Source organism: Pseudochaenichthys georgianus, chromosome 24 (assembly GCF_902827115.2).
Source record: "Pseudochaenichthys georgianus chromosome 24, fPseGeo1.2, whole genome shotgun sequence".
In the NCBI taxonomy this organism is placed as follows: Eukaryota; Metazoa; Chordata; class Actinopteri; order Perciformes; family Channichthyidae; genus Pseudochaenichthys; species Pseudochaenichthys georgianus.
Genome location: NC_047526.1, coordinates 29,158,090 through 29,177,933, shown reverse-complemented (window position 1 = coordinate 29,177,933; position 19,844 = coordinate 29,158,090). Strand labels below are relative to the sequence as shown.

At 42.0% G+C, this 19,844-nt stretch overlaps 1 protein-coding gene across 2 annotated transcripts in view; it reads right to left on the bottom strand.

Annotated features, from left to right (window-relative positions):
* The window catches only part of lama2 (laminin, alpha 2), a 202,303-nt gene that overhangs the window by 46,439 nt on the left and 136,020 nt on the right, over positions 1–19,844 (bottom strand). For both annotated transcript variants that reach the window (XM_071202002.1, XM_071202003.1), the window contains 8 exons: positions 12,604–12,780; positions 12,292–12,477; positions 11,884–12,002; positions 11,414–11,531; positions 8,673–8,825; positions 3,960–4,084; positions 3,658–3,744; positions 3,111–3,304 (listed from right to left, as the gene is read on the bottom strand). In XM_071202002.1, the coding sequence (XP_071058103.1) occupies positions 3,111–3,304; positions 3,658–3,744; positions 3,960–4,084; positions 8,673–8,825; positions 11,414–11,531; positions 11,884–12,002; positions 12,292–12,477; positions 12,604–12,780 (1,159 nt within the window). The remainder of the gene's footprint in view (positions 1–3,110; positions 3,305–3,657; positions 3,745–3,959; positions 4,085–8,672; positions 8,826–11,413; positions 11,532–11,883; positions 12,003–12,291; positions 12,478–12,603; positions 12,781–19,844) is intronic.

The following is a 19,844-nucleotide window of genomic DNA, read 5'->3' as shown; positions in this document are numbered from 1 at the left end:
GATCTCTTAAGGGTAAATCAGAGTGAAATCAAGGGCAAAATGGATATTGCAGACAGCTTTAATAATCATTTTATTTCTGCTGGCTCAATCTTTGATTCTAGCAACTCAGGGATGATCGCTGCAGAAGGAGAGCCAGGTCCTCCGCCACTTGACCCTGATCAACTGTTCACCTTTGCCCCCATCTTGACCTCTCAGGTTCACAAAGCTTTAATGAGCCTAGATGTAAAGAAATCTTCAGGCCCAGACAAGATAGAGCCGTTCTTCTTCAAAGTTGCTGCAGGTCTGATTGCAGAACCCATAACCTCTATTCTGAATCTCAGTCTTTATGCTGGTGAATGACCTAGCTCATGGAAGTCGGCCATGGTTCTCCCCTTGTTAAAGGGCGGAGACCCCTCTGACCTAAATAATTATCGCCCTATTTCCAGACTGTCTGTAATGGCCAAAGTCTTTGAATCTCTTGTAAACGAACAACTGAAAAAGTTTCTAACTGACCATAATATTCTTAGCGAGTCTCAGTCCGGCTTCAGATCAGGCCACAGTACTACTTCAGCGGCTATGCTAGTCTCAAATGACATCATTGAAGCACTAGACAAGAAAAAACACTGTGCAGCATTGTTTGTTGATCTGTCTAAAGCTTTTGATTCTGTGGATCATGCATTGCTACTGCAGAGGCTTGGCTGCATAGGTCTTGGCAAAATGGCTTTGAGCTGGTTTAAAAACTATCTATCTGAAAGAACTCAGTGTGTCTCAGTAGAAGATTATACCTCAGCTGCTCTTACTATAAACAAAGGTGTTCCACAAGGCTCTATTTTGGCCCCTGTCTTATTCTCCATCTTTATAAAGGAACTAGGAAATGGGATAAACCCAGCACGGTTTCATTTATACGCCGATGATACAGTTGTTTATACAGTGGCTTCCTCTTTAACTCAGGCTATAGAGCTTCTACAGGATGCTTTTAATACACTGCAACACTCCTTGCTAAGGCTAAGACTGGTCCTTAATGCAAAAAAGACCAAGTACATGACCTTCTCTCGCTCTCGAGCTAATACAGCTGTCCCTCCGATTCTTACACTGGAAGGGACATGCCTTGACAAAGTAGCATCCTACAAATATCTGGGCATATGGATTGATGAAAAGATGGCCTTTGATGTTCATATTGGGAACCTACTGAGAAAACTTAGACCTAAACTGGGCTTTTTCTTTCGTTTAAGGAAATGTTTCCCGTCTGAAGCCAGGAAGAGAATTGTGCAGAGTTCCTTTCTGTCTGTATTAGACTATGGCGATGTGATCTATATGCATGCTTCTTCCTCCCTGCTTAAAAAGCTGGACTCTGCGTACCATACTGCTATACGTTTTGTAACGGGTGCAGGCTCTCGCACCCACCACTGCACTTTGTATCAGTCCTTAGGATGGTCCTCTCTGTACCAAAGAAGACAATCACACATGTTGATTTTTATCCTTAAGTCATTGCTAGGTAAGCTGCCCTTATATATCTCCAGACTTCTGTCATTTTATACTTGCTTTTTTAATACTAGACGAGCAGCAAATGGGATGCTTTTAAATGTTCCTTTGATGCAGTCAGAGCTTGGTAAAGCTGCATTCTCCCACTATGCTCCCTTTTTATGGAATACGCTGCAAGTAAAACTTTGTCTAGAGGCACTTCCTACTGTAAATGCTTTTAAAGGTATGCTACGATTAGCCCTTCATGAAACATGTAACTGTTTTACCTGATGCTATTGCTGATGTGATTATGCTTCTTGCCACTGCACAAATGGCCTTCTGTATTTATATTTGAATTGTATGTTTTTTTTGTTTAATGCCTTTGTTTTATGTTGAAACTTGTTGTGTGCCGTGTTGGTCAGGACTCCCTGGAAGAAGAGATCTTGTATCTCAATGGGACATTCCTGGATAAATAAAGGATAAATAAAAAAAAAAAAAAAAAAAAAAAGTACGGAATAAGTTAAAGTGACAACTAGTGAAAAGTGAAAATGGACATCTGTACATATCGTGACATATCTATCTACCTATTTGGTCTACTACTAAAATACTAACATGGGTTATGGCTAGGATTTTGTTTAAAATATGTCTTTAGCCATTTTCTGAGGTTATTAAAATTCCTGTATGTTTCATCCAGTTGTTTTACAATGTGGATGTCGGTAACATTCAATAACGGCAGCCAGGAATTCACATATTCAACATTTGCTCAGTTTGAATGCAAATTATGTTATATTGTAGATTTGAAATGAACCTGAATTTCCCCTTATTCAAGTCTGCCGACTCCCTGCTTGGTGGCGTTTGATAGGACAAAGGGCAACACGCAGAGCAATCACTCTTCAACAAGTGCACAGCAGTGTGATCGCTCCACTCTGTAAACCATCAGGACTTGTGATTACAGTTTTGACGTAGAAGCGACCAGTTTGGAGTCCGGGTGCACCGCAGCTCTCGCAGTGCCAATTTATGAACACGCTTTGTGTCTGGACACATAAAGACCTGAGCAAGCAATTTCCTCCCTGACCTGACAGCAGCAATTTTACACTCAGTCTTATAACCTTTTTTCCTCTAAAGCCGGAATTGGCCCTGCCATTATGGTCATATTAAGTTTAAATTAGCTCTAAATTACATTGAAATGATATTCTAAATGACTTCAATCTGACTTCTACCACGATTCCCTGGCTCCCATGGCAACCGGAGAAAATGGGCTCCGACTGCTCATTCATTTGCATTTCATCGGCAAAATAAAAGAGCACAATATCAGATGACAATGCTGGGTGGTGGGCCGCTAAATAAAAATGAAATACAAGACAGAGGAATGTCTGCGGGCCTGATCAATAACCTAATGATACAAAGTTGTAATGCTATGATTGGGCGTGGCAAAGGTGAGCTCTGGTGAGCATCCTTTTGGGGTTAGTTTCTTCTTTAACACTTTCTTCTTCGATATACTTCCTATTAAAACTATTGGCATTACGATTTATATTCTCATAATATAGACCACTTTGTCAGTAAACTTGTACGTTTCAAAGCTTAAGTATAGGCTTCAAACCAGAGAAGAAAGAAAGAAAGACAGAAAGGAAACACCAACAATAGTTTAAATATAAATGTGTGAGTCTTACAGATGATGCCAGCGTCTCCACACACATGCCGGTCCATGCACTGGTCACATGACGTCCCCGATGCCCCGACCCTACACTGGCATTGGCCAGTGACCGGGTCACATGGTCCGGGCTGCGCACCCCACACCGAACACTTACACTCCTCGCAGTGGCCGCCGGGCATCCGCGGGTTACCATGGTAACCAGTAGAACACCTGGACAGAGGTGAGTCATGGGAAAGAAGGAAAGAGGTGAGTGCTATTATTGCTAGCATTTAGAAATTGTAGTTTTTGGTTGAACACATAAAGGCCTTTTGATGAGGACTGGGAACAAATTAATCTGGTCCCAACACAAAAATATATATTCCCCACACTTTAATACTACAATCTACACATACACACCACATTGTGTTTTACACACGTAGCATGATTTGACCTCGGTAACACAGTTCAACATTGGCATTGTCAACTTGTCATAGGCAGTTGATTCATTCCACGTCCTCAAAATGTCTTGTAAACATGTTTCTAATTATGATAGAGAGATTATGATTTTAGTGAGTGTTTCTTACCTCTCACAGTATTTGCCCTCATATCCCTCTGGACAGGCGGTACATCTGTAGTCATCGTATCCCTCTGTTGCACACGTTGGACTGAAACTAGACATGGAAAGATTTCCACAGAAAAAGCTTGTAAATACTTTCAGTGAACATATAATGAAAAGAAGTCTACATGTTTAAAATTGAAGCAAAAATAACCCGAATTCACATTAGAAAGGAGAATGACCAATATAACTATGTGATACACGATTGATACAACATTCTTTAAAATTCTCGCCCTTCTAAAAAAAAGATGAATCAGTGAAGAAGTTTACTTGTTCTCTGGGTTAGTGAGGGGACAGGCGCAGGGTTTACAGTCGTCATGGAAACCTCGGACCACACCATAGAAACCCGCAGCGCAGCGCTCACACCGATCGCCCTCTGTGTTGTCGTGGCACTTCTACACACAAAAAAAGAGATGAATGTTACATTTGTGAAGATATTGCAACGCCTTTAATTTATTCTCCAACCCTACCATGACTCTAACCCTGGTGTGTGTGGATGTTACATTTCCCCATCATCCTCAGCTCTTGGCGTGTATGCAAAATGTGACCGTGTGAGCAGCTGGACCATAATTACACAAAAAACCCTCATTCTGCTTATCCTCAAAAGCTTTTCATCTTTAAACTAATTTCAAAATGAAATTAAGAGCACACTTTCATCTGCATGTTGTATTTGAATATTGCCACTGGCACAATGAAAGCGAGACACCCGATTTGTTTGAGCATAACAAAAAATTATTACAACTCTTAAGCAGTGTACAATCCCTTGTATGTGTCTACTTGTCTCAATTTGACAATGAGTAATTGAAAAGACGACAGACGGGGTCACCCATCACCCCCTCCTTCATTACTGACAAAGTGGCATAGGCCGTAGGGGAGGCTTGTTTTCTGGCAAGTGAGATAATTATCCTGGCACCGCTGGTTGATTTACACCGAGATTAGATGACGCGTATACAAAAGAAAAATAGTGGCATGCTGGTACTGTTACCCGCTGTCAGTTCACTTAACAATTTTGGATAATAGTAGCAGTTTTAATCACTGGTGTGCTTCGCTGTAAGGTGTATACACTCATTGTCAGTGACACAAAAAGTTATTTCAGTTTCAATCTCCTCAAAGTTGTCTGTTCCCCTAGATTTTCAGACAAATTGATGAAAACAACTAGCAATCAGGTTGTTATCCAGGAGAAAGTCGATTGAGCGGCTGCTGTTTTTACATGCATACAGATTCACACATCTCCACTGTCACTGGAAAGTACCTGGTGTGATCGCAGCTGCTTCTGCGGTGCCGAGCATCGCATGCAGCAGGGGAAGTGGTTGTTCATTTCTTTTTCACCTCCTACAGTTTCTAAACCATTCTAGGACCTTCACACACACACGGGCATATCTAGCCTGGACTATTTCTGATAGAAAATGTAGTCGACACAGTAATACATGTCTTTTGGGCTCAGTTCCACTCCTGCATGATGAGGTGATGTGAGACTGTGATCAGCAGCGGCTAGCTAGCTGTTAGCCGCCAGCTAGCTGTTAGCGACAGGAGCGATCTCACACATCAAAGAGTTTCGTAATCCTCCTTTCTCAAACAAGTGGCTTTCTGAAGTATTCATTTACTTTTTAAACTTTTTGTAAGGATAGCCACAAGGGTACAATGACAACATAACCTTATCCAAAATATGTTCAGTTTCTTTTCGGCTATGCTTATCACATAATGTTCAAACTAAAACAGAAACACATTACCTTTTTCTGACAGATACCATGCAAAAGTGCAGAGTGTTCATATATATGTACAGTACATTTCCACAATATATACACCCTGCATAGAAAAAAGCACACCTATACCCACACATACACACACAGTCATAAAAGCACAAACAACGTACACTCACACAAATATATGATATACTGTACACAAACACGCAGCCCTCTCTGTTTAATATCCCCGGGGTTCAGTCTTATGTGTTCGCCTTGTTTGTTGAAGATGGGAACTTCAATCAGTGGAACAGGAAGTTGCCTTCTAACGAGGCAAGTCATTTCCATTAACTTCCTGTGTTCCTCGTTACCACTAATTACCATAGAAACAAACTCGTTTAGCATTTTCAATTTAGCCCGCTCGGATAGAAAATGCTAATGACGCCGTTATAGAGAGCGAGATGGAAAAGGGCGAGGAATAAATGGCTGGGAGGCAGAGTGAAAGAAATCAAACGCAAGGGGAGTAAGGAAGGAGAAAAACAAATGGGCAGACACAGAGAAATCCGGGAGAGGTGAGAGAGAACGAAAGGGAGTGCAAAGGGAGACTGGGGCAAAACAATTAGAGAACTGAAGGTATACAAAGAAACAAGGACGTGACAAGGAGGAAGAGTCAAAGAAGGGGAATGTGTTGGAAAAGAGGGTGTAAACACAGGAAATAAGCAACAAAACCAATAAAATAAGGTAGACAGTGCTATTTACACCCGGGCATACATTGGATTGTGTTTCTAATCCATTAGGTATTTTTGGAAATGTCCTTAGTCGTTGATAACTAATGGCGCGTTTCCACTGCAGGCCTCGCTCAGCCTCACTCGGTTTGGTTAGGCCTTATTAGGCCCGGCTCACCATGACAGTTTAGGAACTGGGGTAGTTACTATAGTAACGCAGTGTAGGCGGAGCCGTGACGTCATCTTCAATGAGAGCCCCAGAAAAACAACACAGCCGTTAGCTCTTAGCACTCAGAGCTCACAGCTCCTCATATCTGTTCAGAAACTAGACAAAAGTTAAACAAGTACAAACCACAGACTGTTTGTGTCATGGAGAATACAGTCGCTGGTTTATTTATGTCTGTATAGGCCGTTGTTGTGAGTGTGGACGGTCGGAGCATATATAACGTTAGCTTAGCCAAGCTACATTTCGAAAACACGCATTTTAAAAAGGTTTTTCGCCGGCCGTCTGTCTGCAGACTTGTCAAAGCATTAATTCATGGTTTTTACTAACCGGTATCAGTATGTTGTTACTTCGGCATCATTTTGAAACGTGTATTACAATTAAATCACGGTAAAATATGTTCATCTTGTTGTAGTTGTAGCCCCCTTGCCAGCGATTCTCTCTCTAGTTTAGCATGCTCAGCCCGACTCAGCCAGATTGTTCCTGGCCCTAGAACCACGATTTTATGGGGCCAGAAAAACTATGAATTAGGACCCGCTAGCCGGTACTAGGCCAAGTGGAAACGCAACCAAAAACGGGCCCCGCACGGCTCGGCACGCTTAAAGCGAGCTACCCGCTGCAGTGGAAACGTGCCATAATTGTGAATGTTGCTGTAATTACAAATACATAATTACAAAGCTTTCTCTGGTGTGGTTGAACACATCCAAAGACTTTGAGGTGGATAACAGCCAACGTATGTATATCAAGACAGCGCTAATACTTATTTACGATTATCATAAATATGATTCTATGTTTGAAAGTTAATGAATTAGTGTTTAAATCCATACTTTCAAACAAAATGTCTTTAAGAACAAGATTCAAGCATTTTACATTAGGAATGTTTTTTATGCCTGTAAGTGTCTTTTGATTACGAGTGGAATAAATGATTGGACACTTTACATAATTCCTGATCCTTTTAGTTGTCATGTTCATGTTCTTCAGACAGTAATCAGTCACACGAGCGAACAACAAATCCCACACTCCACCTGGAGCAATATAACATTGACTAATAATTGAGCTACATTGGACACTAGTTGTATTTATTGTAAACAAATCTGCTTTCTAAAAAGTTGTAATAATACCGCAATTATTAAATGAAGAAAGGTGAGCCACTCGTACTACCTGCAATATTTCAAGTCTTCAGAAAAATACTAATCGTAAAAAGAAGGTATCAATTTTCAGAAAAGGCTTGAAGAGAACACAGCTGCCAGCATCTTCTTAGAGTTTGTTTACAAGTGTGTATGCCAGATAATTAAATGGGAACTCCAATTTGTCCAAAACGAGTCTCTGAGATGGATTTTTCTGTTTCGGTGTGAACCGTTTTTCTCCGTGGCCTTAAAATCATGGAGAAACAGTGAATTTATGCGAAGTCTGCCAGTTTTTTTACAGATCAAATATGAGCGCTGACCTGTGGGCAGCAAGTGACCAACTTCTCCCCGGGGTAGAAGGCTTCAAATGGGGAATCAAAACTGACCAGATTGTGAAAAGGCTGGAAGTGACTAACAACTGGCATGTGCAGATTTATCCCACAAGCCACCGGTGTGATGTACGGAACACAGGCAAGCAGAATATCATGGAAACACACTCTCCAAACATGCAAGTGTTTCTCTTTTCCAAGTGTTTTGCATTACGTTTACTTGCACTGACTAAATAAATAAAATGTCAGAAGGAAAATAAGAGACATTTCAGAGCATTTAGAAAATCAAAATACAAAAATTCCGTTGATCTGTCACTGTTGAGTACATGTGCATGTTGTGTTACATTTTAAGGGTTGGGTGTCTTTGCCTTAATGTGGTTTAATCTCCTGATAAGACCATCCTCTCCACTCTTTCCCAAAGTGAGGATGTAACTTTGGGTCAGATCCAGAGGAGAGGACATTAAACTAAATATGAATGAGCCCCGGGGTCGTTAATTATTGCAGGGCTAATTACAGAACCTGACATCCCCCCCAACACACACACATACACACTTTCTTTCTCTCATCTCACTCTCTTCTCCAGAAACTACCTGGCATATGGCAGGATGAGTGGTCTCCAGTGGCCGAGCACACGCACACGCACACACACACACACACACACACACACACACACACACACACACACACACACACACACACACACACACACACACACCACACACACACACACACACACACACACACACACACACACACACACACACACACACACATACACACACACACACACACACACACACACACACACACACACACACACACACCACACACACACACACACACACACACACACACACACACACACACACACACACACACACACACACACACACTTACCTGGCATATGGATGTCTCAGGGTCACAGGTGGAAGAGTGCCCACTGCATTGGCATTGAACACAGCTGCCCATGCCGGCAGCGGTTGGCACTCTGGATGCAGGAGCAGATGCTGTGGAGCCGGAGCGAAGACGGTAAAAACCTGCAGCGCACTCCTATAGACAGAGAGAGAGAGACAGATAGAGAGACAGGAGACAGACAGAGAGACAGTCAGAGAGACAGGAGACAGACAGAGAGACAGACAGATAGAGAGACAGACAGAGAGACAGGAGACAGACAGATAGAGAGACAGACAGAGAGACAGGAGACAGACAGAAACAGAATGAAAGGGAAAATTAGGGTAAACAATTAGATGTAGTTTTTATGGGGCCCTATTCTGCTCATTCTCAGGTTCTATTTATTTTGTGCTTCTACTATGACATGTTTACATGCTGTAATGTTCAAAAGGGTCTTTATTTTTCTTATTTCCACCCTCTGTCTGAAACCAGAGCCCAGTCTATTCTGATTGGTTAGCTGGCCGGCTCTGTTGCGATAAGTAAACTGCTCAGAGATGTCCCGCCCCTTAGCCTATCTTGTAAAATGTGTTGGAGCACTAGCCAATAGAAGTATGAGTGTTACATAGTGATGTCATTATGTGATGGAAGGAGCAAGAGATGGCATGTGTTCCAGCAGTTATTCCACACTTTGCCGGATACTGGAACACACACACACACACACACACACACACACACACACACACACACACACACACACACACACACACACACACACACACACACACACACACACACACACACACACACACACACACACACACACACACACACACACACACACACACACACACACACACACACACACACACACGAGAACTACAGAAATGGACCCACACAATTATCCCTAATTGTTATTTCTCAACTGTTGACCACTCCTCTCTCTCGTTCACACACACACCCCCACACACATACAATCAAGAGTTATTCCCTTCAGTAACTTTTGATCACACACGTGCACGCACCCTCCCAAACCCACTCACTCAACGCACACACACACACACACACACACACACACACACACACACACACACACACACACACACACACACACACACACACACACACACACACACACACACACACACACACACACACACACACACACACACACACACACACACACACACACACACACACACACACACACACACACACACACACACACACACATGCAGATACACACGCACACACAGAGGCATGCAAGGTAACTCTCTCTGCCTCTCTCTCTTGTTCAGTAATAATTAATGGAGTCCATTTAAAGAGCCATCTGTTCCCTCTGCTAGCGCTAAACGCCCGTTTAAAAATACTTTATTAACAACGACGGCAGCTACAAATAGAATGGCCATCTGTCAGCCAAGACCTCTACGACCTGAACATTTCAAGTTTAGCTGCCGCTTGATATTTAGCTTGCATTTGGCAGTTTTTCAACGGTATCTGTAACTCCTAAATTATGTACACGGCTCGTTTTTTTCAATGGCGATATAGATGTCTGTGCCTCTGCCCGCCAAAGTGAAACAGAGGTTGAAAAATATAGTCAAAAGTTTGCTGCAACTCATGTGTCTCTTTGAGATGAACACAATAATACCTGAATGACTCTCAGGCACCGCCATGCAGCAGAAATGCCCGGAACGGTTGCCTTTGTGTATCATAAACTGCCACTAGAAAATCCTCATTAAAGTACAGATTGAGTCACTGCTATATGCGCTCTGTGGCTTAAGAGAAGGAGCTGGACGCAGCTGAAAGTCAATTGCTTTGACAAAATCACAACTGAGTGGAAGAGACTCTCAGTGAGGCTTAATCCTGGCTGAATTAAAAAAAACACATGAGAGTCTGAAAGGCGTCGCAGAGGCTTAAAACTCTGAACTAAATGTAAATTGGAAACTTGTGAGATAGTATTGAAAGCGGAGTGTGTGACCTCCATGTTTACATTCTGAAGGCAGCGGACAGAAAGCACTCACTCCTCTGAAGTACTCTGTAATTCATGTTTGGATTGTTAAATCCTGTTTTAACTTCAATATGAACACTATTTATTTTCGTTTCTGCAATATTAACACTGCTTCATGACTTGAATATTATGTATGTTCCAATTTTATGTAGTTTGCTCGGCTGCTGCTTTAAAGCAATTTCATCAAACTAATTATTACAAACACAGAAAGTAATCTACAGAAAACTTATTGACGCAGTTATACGTTGATATTCACTGGCTATATTGCGAACATTCACCTCATGTCTCCCAGTTTCATCCAACAGGTGAAAGGTGATTTTAGATTTTATTGTAAGAACATTTCAGCTTATCGAAGACTCTTGTTGGCCGATGAAAATAAGAACTTGTAGTACAGAAATGTTTATGTCTTTTTTTATCAATTCAGTCTAGAGAACTGACTGGTTATTTATTTTTTAATTGTAAAATAACCCGCTGAGTATGTATCTTAATCACAATTCTATTTAAATTATTTTTGTTTCCTTTAAAATGAGGAGTTTCCAATGGTCGTATTTGCACTTATACAGTTCTGGAAGTTCTTCAAAACGATATTATAAAAAGCTTTTTGAAAATCCTGTTCAAGTACCTGCTGACTCCTGCAACAACTGATAACTGATTTCTAAGGAACACCTTTGGAAAAGTTTCATAAGGACTTCACTCGTGTGCAGTGTTGCGTGTGTGAGGGTGTGTTCAGCAGAGCACCCACCTCACAGGAGAATCCGGAGTATCCGATTGGACAATCACACTTCTCTATCTGATGGGCTTTCAAGGTCTCTTTGCTTGGTCTGCCTTCCTCGGCCACCGTCAAACTGAGTTCTGAAATACTGGGGGAGAAAAAGTCATCATTAAGCATCCGATAATACAGTGAAGTATATGATAACAAGTATTTTATTTTGTGTTTGTTTTACTAACACTGGTTTGTTGGAAATTGCTATAATTTAGTTACTTGCCTGTCATCATGTTAAAGAGGATACATGCAGGTATTTTAACACAACATGATGATTTGCAGAAGGATGTATGACTGTGGAAGTGGCTTTTATTCTATTTCATATTTAAGTAGCCACGCTGTGTGGAGGTGTATGCCATGGTGTGTGTGTGTGTGTGTGTGTGTGTGTGTGTGTGTGTGTGTGTGTGTGTGTGTGTGTGTGTGTTTGTGTTTGTGTGTGGGGGTTTTACCGGCTGTGTCTCATCAAGTTTCCGTGAGAAGCCTTAATGAGGATATATTCCACATAGAACAAAACATCCATGAAGTCTTCTCGAGTCATGGACCTGCCATCTGCGTACTTCCACTCATGCTGTAAATACAAACGCAAACATTAAACACAATGACAAATCTATGTTATTACTGCAGTCTATGACCAATGTACCAGACCCTGTTTGTATGGACTGATAGACCTCCCAATATTAAGTGCCATTAACTTTGATAGTTGGTATTTAATAGAATAAACTAATTCTATAAAACAAAACTGGTGGATGTGCTAATATATTTGCACCACAGAGAGCTACCCTTTCTTTCTGTTCCATAACAGGCAGATTTTTCCTTAATTTATTTGAAATATTCCACTTTTATCCAAGCGTTCTTACCTCTGTCATGTCGATCTGGTGGCGGGTGAGCGTGCCAATCTGCAGTCCCGGTATGTGCCGTGTCATCAGGATATTACGGTTAGGACCGCCTTTAATGATGACCTGAGGCTCGTAGGACGAAGGGCCGGTTTCCTCCCTGGCCTCAAAGTACACAGCGTATTTCAACTGTCCACCATATGCTGTGATCTGGAGAAAGATGAAGGGCATTGATTGAAACATTAATAAGACTGCACTGATTGTATAATGTTTCCACTCCGACAAAGTTGGCTTGATTTGAGATAGATGTGTTGAGAAGAGTTGAGAGTTTCCTACCATGGAGCCTCTGAACTGCTCGGGTAGTTTCCAGTAGTACGGTTCAGAGAGAGTTGAGGTGAGCATGTCTGTGTGAGCGATGATCTCCGGATGCTGGAACGTCACTCCTCTCCTCGTCTCCACGGTGTTGGCTTTATCCACCAGAGGGAGCACCGTCTGCTCGGGCCTCAGCGCCAACTGGGACGCACAAAAGCAAACAATATTAAAGGTATTGTATACATAAACATGTGTCCCCTCTGTGTAAAGAGATTCTGAACGTTTCAGGAAAAAATATTGAATCTCTTTTTGTCCTGATCCATTTATATAAAAACCTGTCTGAAAATTAGCTGATCAGATTTGTAGACACTTTATGATGTCATAACGATTTTTTGGCTCGTGTAACCATTAGCCAATCACCAACCAAGGTAACGGGTTATTTTGTGAGGTAGTACCTTTTAGACACAGCCTTATATCACCATGTACTTGCCACATATCAGGTACATTATGTGAGAGTATACAGGTGTTTAGAATGGTGTTATCATTCATTTGAATACATTTAAAGTGTCATACAATATCAAATACCTGTAAATGAGGTGTAGGAGTCATGTGTGTAGCATCAGTGTATATATTTTTTTTGTTAAGTCACACAATCTTCTACTTTCCTCACACACAAATGATACTCCCCCTCCCTCGTACTTTGAATTTGGCAGACATACTTTTCATTTTTAGCTGGGTTTTCTATCTTGTTACAGATAGATCAGTCCCCTCCTGCTCCCTGGCTAAATGACGCACTGCGTGCTAATAGAACCGCCCTTAGGGCAGCAGAGCGGAAACGGTGGAAATCCAAATACCATGACGACCTCCTAACCTATCAGGCTCTACTCTCCTCTTTCTCTGCTTCGATCTCTCAGGCAAAAAGCACTTTCTTTCAAGATAAGATCCAATCTTCCTATTCCAATCCTAAAAAACTATTTCCCATCTTCTCCACCCCATTGGACCCCCCCAAAGCCCCTTCCCCCTCCTCCCTTCTGTCAAGCGACTTTGTTAACCACTTTGAAAAAAAGGTTGATGATATTCGCTCTTCTTTTTCTGACTCACCTTTACTCACCGCTGGGTCACCAGACCCTCCTTTCACCCACACACTGACCTCCTTTTCCCCTGTCTCTCCAAGTGAGGTTCTTACCCTCATTACCTCTGCCCACCCTACCACTTGTCCTCTGGACCCTATCCCCTCGAACCTCCTTCAGACTATCGCTCCTGATATTCTACCGTTTCTCACCCATTTCATCAACACTTCTCTAACTTCTGGTCACTTTCCAAACAGTCTCAAGGAGGCAAGAGTAAACCCTCTCCTAAAGAAACCCACTCTCAACCCGTCTGACGTTATAAACTACAGGCCTGTCTCTCTCCTCCCGTTTCTGTCTAAAACACTTGAACGCGCTGACTTTAAACAACTCTCCTGTTATCTCCATCAGAACAACCTTCTGGATCCGCACCAGTCTGGTTTCAAGGCAGGTCACTCAATAGAAACTGCCCTCCTTGCTGTCACTGAGGAACTGCACACTGCTAAAGCAGCCTCCCTCTCCTCTGTCATCATCCTGTTGGACCCGTCTGCTGCATTCGACACGGTGAACCATCAGATCCTCCTTCGCACTCTCCAAGAACTTGGAGTTTCAGGCTCTGCACTTTCCCTCATCACCTCATACCTCAAAGACCGCACCTACAGGGTTACTTGGAGAGGGTCGGAGTCCGACCCTTGTCAATTAACTACAGGGGTCCCTCAGGGCTCTGTTCTTGGTCCCCTCCTCTTCTCCCTGTACACAAACTCGCTCGGATCTGTCATTAGCCCGCATGGTTTTTCCTACCACTGCTACGCTGACGACACCCAATTAATTCTGCCCTTCCCCCGCTCAGAGACCCAGGTCGTCTCACGCATCTCTGCTTGTCTAGCGAACATCTCTCAGTGGATGTCTGCTCATCACCTCAAGCTCAACCTTGACAAGACTGAACTGCTTTTCCTTCCGGGAAAAGATTGTCCCACTCTTGACCTAACAATCAACATTGGCACCTCTGTTGTTTCCCCGACTCAGACTGCAAGGAATCTGGGCGTGATCCTAGAAACATCGCTGCTACAACCCGCTGCTGCAGATAAACGCTTTACAGCATCAGGAGGATACGTCTCCTCCTGACCCAGAAAGCGACACAGGTTCTGGTCCAGGCTCTTATCATATCACGCCTAGACTACTGCAACTCCCTCCTGGCTGGTCTACCTGCATGTGCCATCCGACCTCTGCAGCTCATCCAGAATGCAGCGGCTCGTCTGGTCTTCAACCTTCCTAAATGTTTCCACACCACGCCGCTCCTCCGCTCCCTCCACTGGCTTCCGGTAACTGCTAGAATCCACTTCAAGACACTGGTACTTGCGTACCATGCTGCGAATGGATCTGGCCCTTCCTACATCCAGGACATGGTTAAACCGTACACCCCAGCACGTGCACTCCGCTCTGCATCAGCCAAACAGCTCGCTGCACCCGCACTGCGAGGGGGACCCAAGTTCCCATCAGCAAAAACACGTGGGTTTGCTATCCTGGCTCCAAAATGGTGGAATGAGCTCCCCATTGACATCAGGACAGCAGATAGCTTACACACCTTCCGGCGCAGACTGAAAACTCATCTCTTTCGACTCCACTTCGAGCGATAGAATTACTAACAAAGCACTTATGGCACATTTCCACTGCAGCGGGGTAGCCCCGTTTAAGCGGTTGTAATTGTGTGATATTTCAGATATTATAGAATGATGAAAACGTTTGTATTTTGCATAAAAAATGCTGCACAACTGACTTTCCCACGAGGAATGTTATGAATATCCTGCCCCATTATTTTAATATATACATTACATATTCAAACATATTGTTAATAAGTCAACCCCGTGGTAAGTATATTCCAAGTTTACCATGTTGTAGCTTTTCCTTAACTGATGAGAAACTACTTATCAAAACATTTAAGTATCATTTCTTTCCATATTTGAGATTTAGAACATCCCTCCCTTCTTTTAATGCTGTATGTTGTGTCAAATTTCGATTTCATGAAATGACAGTTCTTGTCATTTTCTTCCTGTTACTTATTATTTCATAGCTGCATAAAGCACATTTCCCAAGAGAAACCTAGAGTATATAAATGTTGGAACTCAATTCATTTTAAGTTATACTTCAGACGGAAATGAGCTTTTTCTCATTCCACGTGTGACTGCCTCTCTATTATGCAGTCCGTCCAGGCTAAAGTAACTTCATATATTTCGTTTAACCAAAAAGCACTTCCATAATGCCTCAGATATTATTCACACAATATCAACATATCATCTCTGCTGGACGACAGCATAGCAGAGACAGAGAGATCCAGACTGCAGCGGATGAATCTATTTTTGAATCAGTCCACTCAGCCACAACCTCAGTCAATAATAAACCCTCATATTATTCAAGTGATATTAAAATTACCAACATAAAAAGTGGGATAGAGAGAATGAGAGGAAGGGGCTGGATTCTCTCCAGACTGTCTCTTACACTCCTTGTGATCATATTTGAGTTATTACTGACAGTGTCAACATCAGTTTCAAGATATATTGAGAATGGAAAGACGTTTATATCAGAAATAAGATCTCAATATCAATCCTTGAATAAAAGAAGACAATTTGGCTTGAGCAATTTCTTAAGGAGCTCTAATAAGTTAATTTTCAGGTTCATATTTATATGTTGTGCCTCTACTGTGACATGTCTCCATGCTTTAATGTTCAAAAAGGTCTTTATTTTTCTCATACTGCCTGTTTTCACCCTCTGTCTGAGACCAGAGCCCAGTCTGCTCTGATTGGTTAGCTGGCCGGCTCTGTTGTAATTGGTCAACCACTTAAAGATGTCCCGCCCCGTAGCATATCACGTACAATGTGTTGGAAGTTAGCCAATAGAAGTGCAAGTGTTTCCTAGCGATGTCAAACAAATCAGACATAGACATTGAATACACTGCTGACCTTATTATCTAAGTATTTGTTTTCATTCATGAAGAGTACAGATCTCATATTCTTATAAAGCTTGATTAACAGATAATAGTAAACCATTTCACATGTTCAGGCCTTTCTTTTTAACCTTTCCTTTCTTCCTAACTCAGTCCTCGGTGACCGGATGAATTCACAATGTACACAATAGTTTTAAAGAGCATTAGGACAATCCTTCCACATGTCCATCCTTTAAGAGTAGAGTCCTCTTGATGCTATTTTACTTTTTGTTAGCTTATCAGTGCTTTCATGTTATCTCAGTTCTTGAAATATTTGTACTTCATTATGCTAGTGCAGATCTTTACTGCAGTATTTAACAACCAGTCAATAGTCGTCCAATCACACAAAAAGTTCTGCTATCAAAGATAAATATCACAAAATAGGCTGTATGTGTGTGTGTGTGTGTGTGTGTGTGTGTGTGTGTGTGTGTGTGTGTGTGTGTGTGTGTGTGTGTGTGTGTGTGTGTGTGTGTGTGTGTCCTCTAACCTCTATGTAATCCACCTAGTGTGAGTTTTTGTGTGTTTTGGTATGTGAAGGTATGTGTACTGTGTTTATATAGTGTGTGTGTGTGTGTGTGTGTATAGGGTGTCTACTAGATATGGTATGTGTGTGTGTGTGTGTGTGTGTGTGTGTGTGTGTGTGTGTGTGTGTGTGTGTGTGTGTGTGTGTGTGTGTGTGTGTGTGTGTGTGTGTGTGTGTGTGTCCCACTCTACTCAGTGTAATCTCACGATTCAGTGGTTCAGAGAAAATCTCCCACTTTCCAATAAACTCTATTTTCCTGTCTTTCTCTGCCTGTCCAGCTCCCCCTCTCCCTCTGTCAACAATAAATGAAGTGAATGTTTGTCATTCAAATGAAGCCTCTCGCCACACTCCATCACAAAACACCACGGTTACCACGGAAACGGCAGTTAACCGCCATTGGCAACTGTTTCTGATGAAGGGCCTTGCTTTATTAAAAAACGCGTTGCTGCTCACCGATCGAATAACTTACTGACATGGTGTGTGATGGTGTGTGTCGCACTTGTGTACGTCTGTTTCTGACTTACAGCTGGTATCTGTAATATTCACCCTCTGGTTTTATCTTGATGTTTAGAAGCCATCAGATCCATAAGCCAGGCTACGATAAGGCCTACTGACTTTTTCTCAAGCATTCCCAGATTTTTTCAGTTGCACACAAACGTGAAATGTCTACCAGATGGATTAAAACAACTTTCTTTTAAAGACATACATGGATTGTTGATCTCCTGAGTTTTCCTCTTGCACCACCATGATATTGAAATGTGTGCTTTTGAGTGAAAACTCCGCAACAATTGTCTTGATTTCCATGACATTTGCTATAGACATTCATGTTGACTGCAGGATCAATACAAAATAACTTTGTTCTACTTTTTTCCATCACCTTATATTCAAATTTGGGTTAGCTATTAGCTTTCTGTTAATCCAAATTAGCCAATGTTAACATATTTGTTTTAGCCATCAGGATAGTGATACCATGTTAAAGCTCATAAAATCGGCTCCTTTCAGCTCCATGTTTGTGCCAACATGTTTTTATAGTATGGTTGGATGAACAGTCTTGAAGCGTCATTTTTCAACGTTTAGCAATTGACATGAGAGACATAGTGAAATCCTTTCAAAGTGTAAGTCACACTTAATGATATCAATAAGTCACACCTCTCTCCCTTCCTTTAAGCCCCTGTCATACTGTCCCGAAATTGACACCCGATGGACACACGATAAAGGAAATGTTCAAATTCGGCTGTGATCGTAGCAACATCGGGCCATTCGTGAGGGCATCTAAGCCATCGTATGACCGCCAGTGGAGTTTCTCAGGCTCCGGCAGCAACTTCGTGAGCGGGAACTTCGTAAGGCACTCGTGAGGGCATCTTGTCAAGTCGTGTCATCTTCGTGTTATCATCGGTGCATTCGCCCTCACTCTGATCGGGGCGAATGCCCGATGGCACCGAGGATAACAAGATGCCCTCACGATGGCCTTACGAAGGGCAAAATTGACACACGAATTCAACACGAAAATGAACCTTCGCAAGGTCCTTCGGGTATTTGTAGGCATGCCAAAGATTTTGTCACCGCTCACGAAGTTGCTGCCGGAGTCATACGATGGCTTAGATGCCCTCACGAATGTCCCGATGTTGCTACGATCACAGCCGAATTTGAACATTTCCTTTATCGTGTGTCCATCGGGTTGTTTTATTGCACAACAAAATCATGTAAACATATTATGTAAATAACCCAATTTGTGTTCTGTGAAACTGAAAAGGATATAATATATTATTTTGAAGGACAGTTGACAGGAAGTTGTTGTTGCTATGGAAACAACAACATGACGGAGAAAACGTAATATCTTCTACATATAAAGACGGAGAAAGTAAAGAACAAAGTCTGAAAATATCAGTACAGTATCATAGTACTTTAACATAATTGTTTGTGTTACTTTCGTGGCAGTTGTATGTCTTAAATGTAATGTAAATGTTGCCTTCGTGTGTGGTTCGGGGCCATCTTCGTGCGAAATTCACAATTCAATATTCGTGTGTCCATCGGGTGTACATTTCGGGACAGTGTGACAGGGGCTTTAGGGAAATCCTCTTGAAACCAACATAATTCATGACACTTCCCTGTGTTTGATTTTTATATTTGCTGTTGTAATTTTTTGTCTTCTGTTTACATCGGTAGTAATGTGTTATTTATTATCTGCATGTGCAGCACTTTGGCTCGACCGAAAATCGTTTTTAAATGTGCTATAGAAATAAAATTTGATTTGATTTGATTTGAAGTAGAAATCATCCCATAGTGTCCCACATTTAGATACAGCATTGAATTGGATGCAATAGATATTTGAAAGGGTGCCAATATTCACAAATACAGCACAACTACTGTATATAATCGCCGCGGCTTCAGTTTTTACTGGGCAGAAAATCAAGTAAAATGACTTTAAATATTTGAACAAACCTCTAATTATCCATAGATAATGATTAATGAAGGACATGAAGCTCACAACGTTGGCATAATGCAGAGTCAGTTGTAGGCAGCCAGCTGTCAAATGTGTTGTCTCAGCATGAAGCTGGCACAGAGAGTGTGTTCAGAGAGTGAAGCTAATAGGAAACTGCTGGTTAGATCCGCAGATAACACATCAGAGACAGGAGGGATCCAGACCAGGAAACACTCCTTTACACTTTCATATACTTCAGGGTGTGGACTCAAT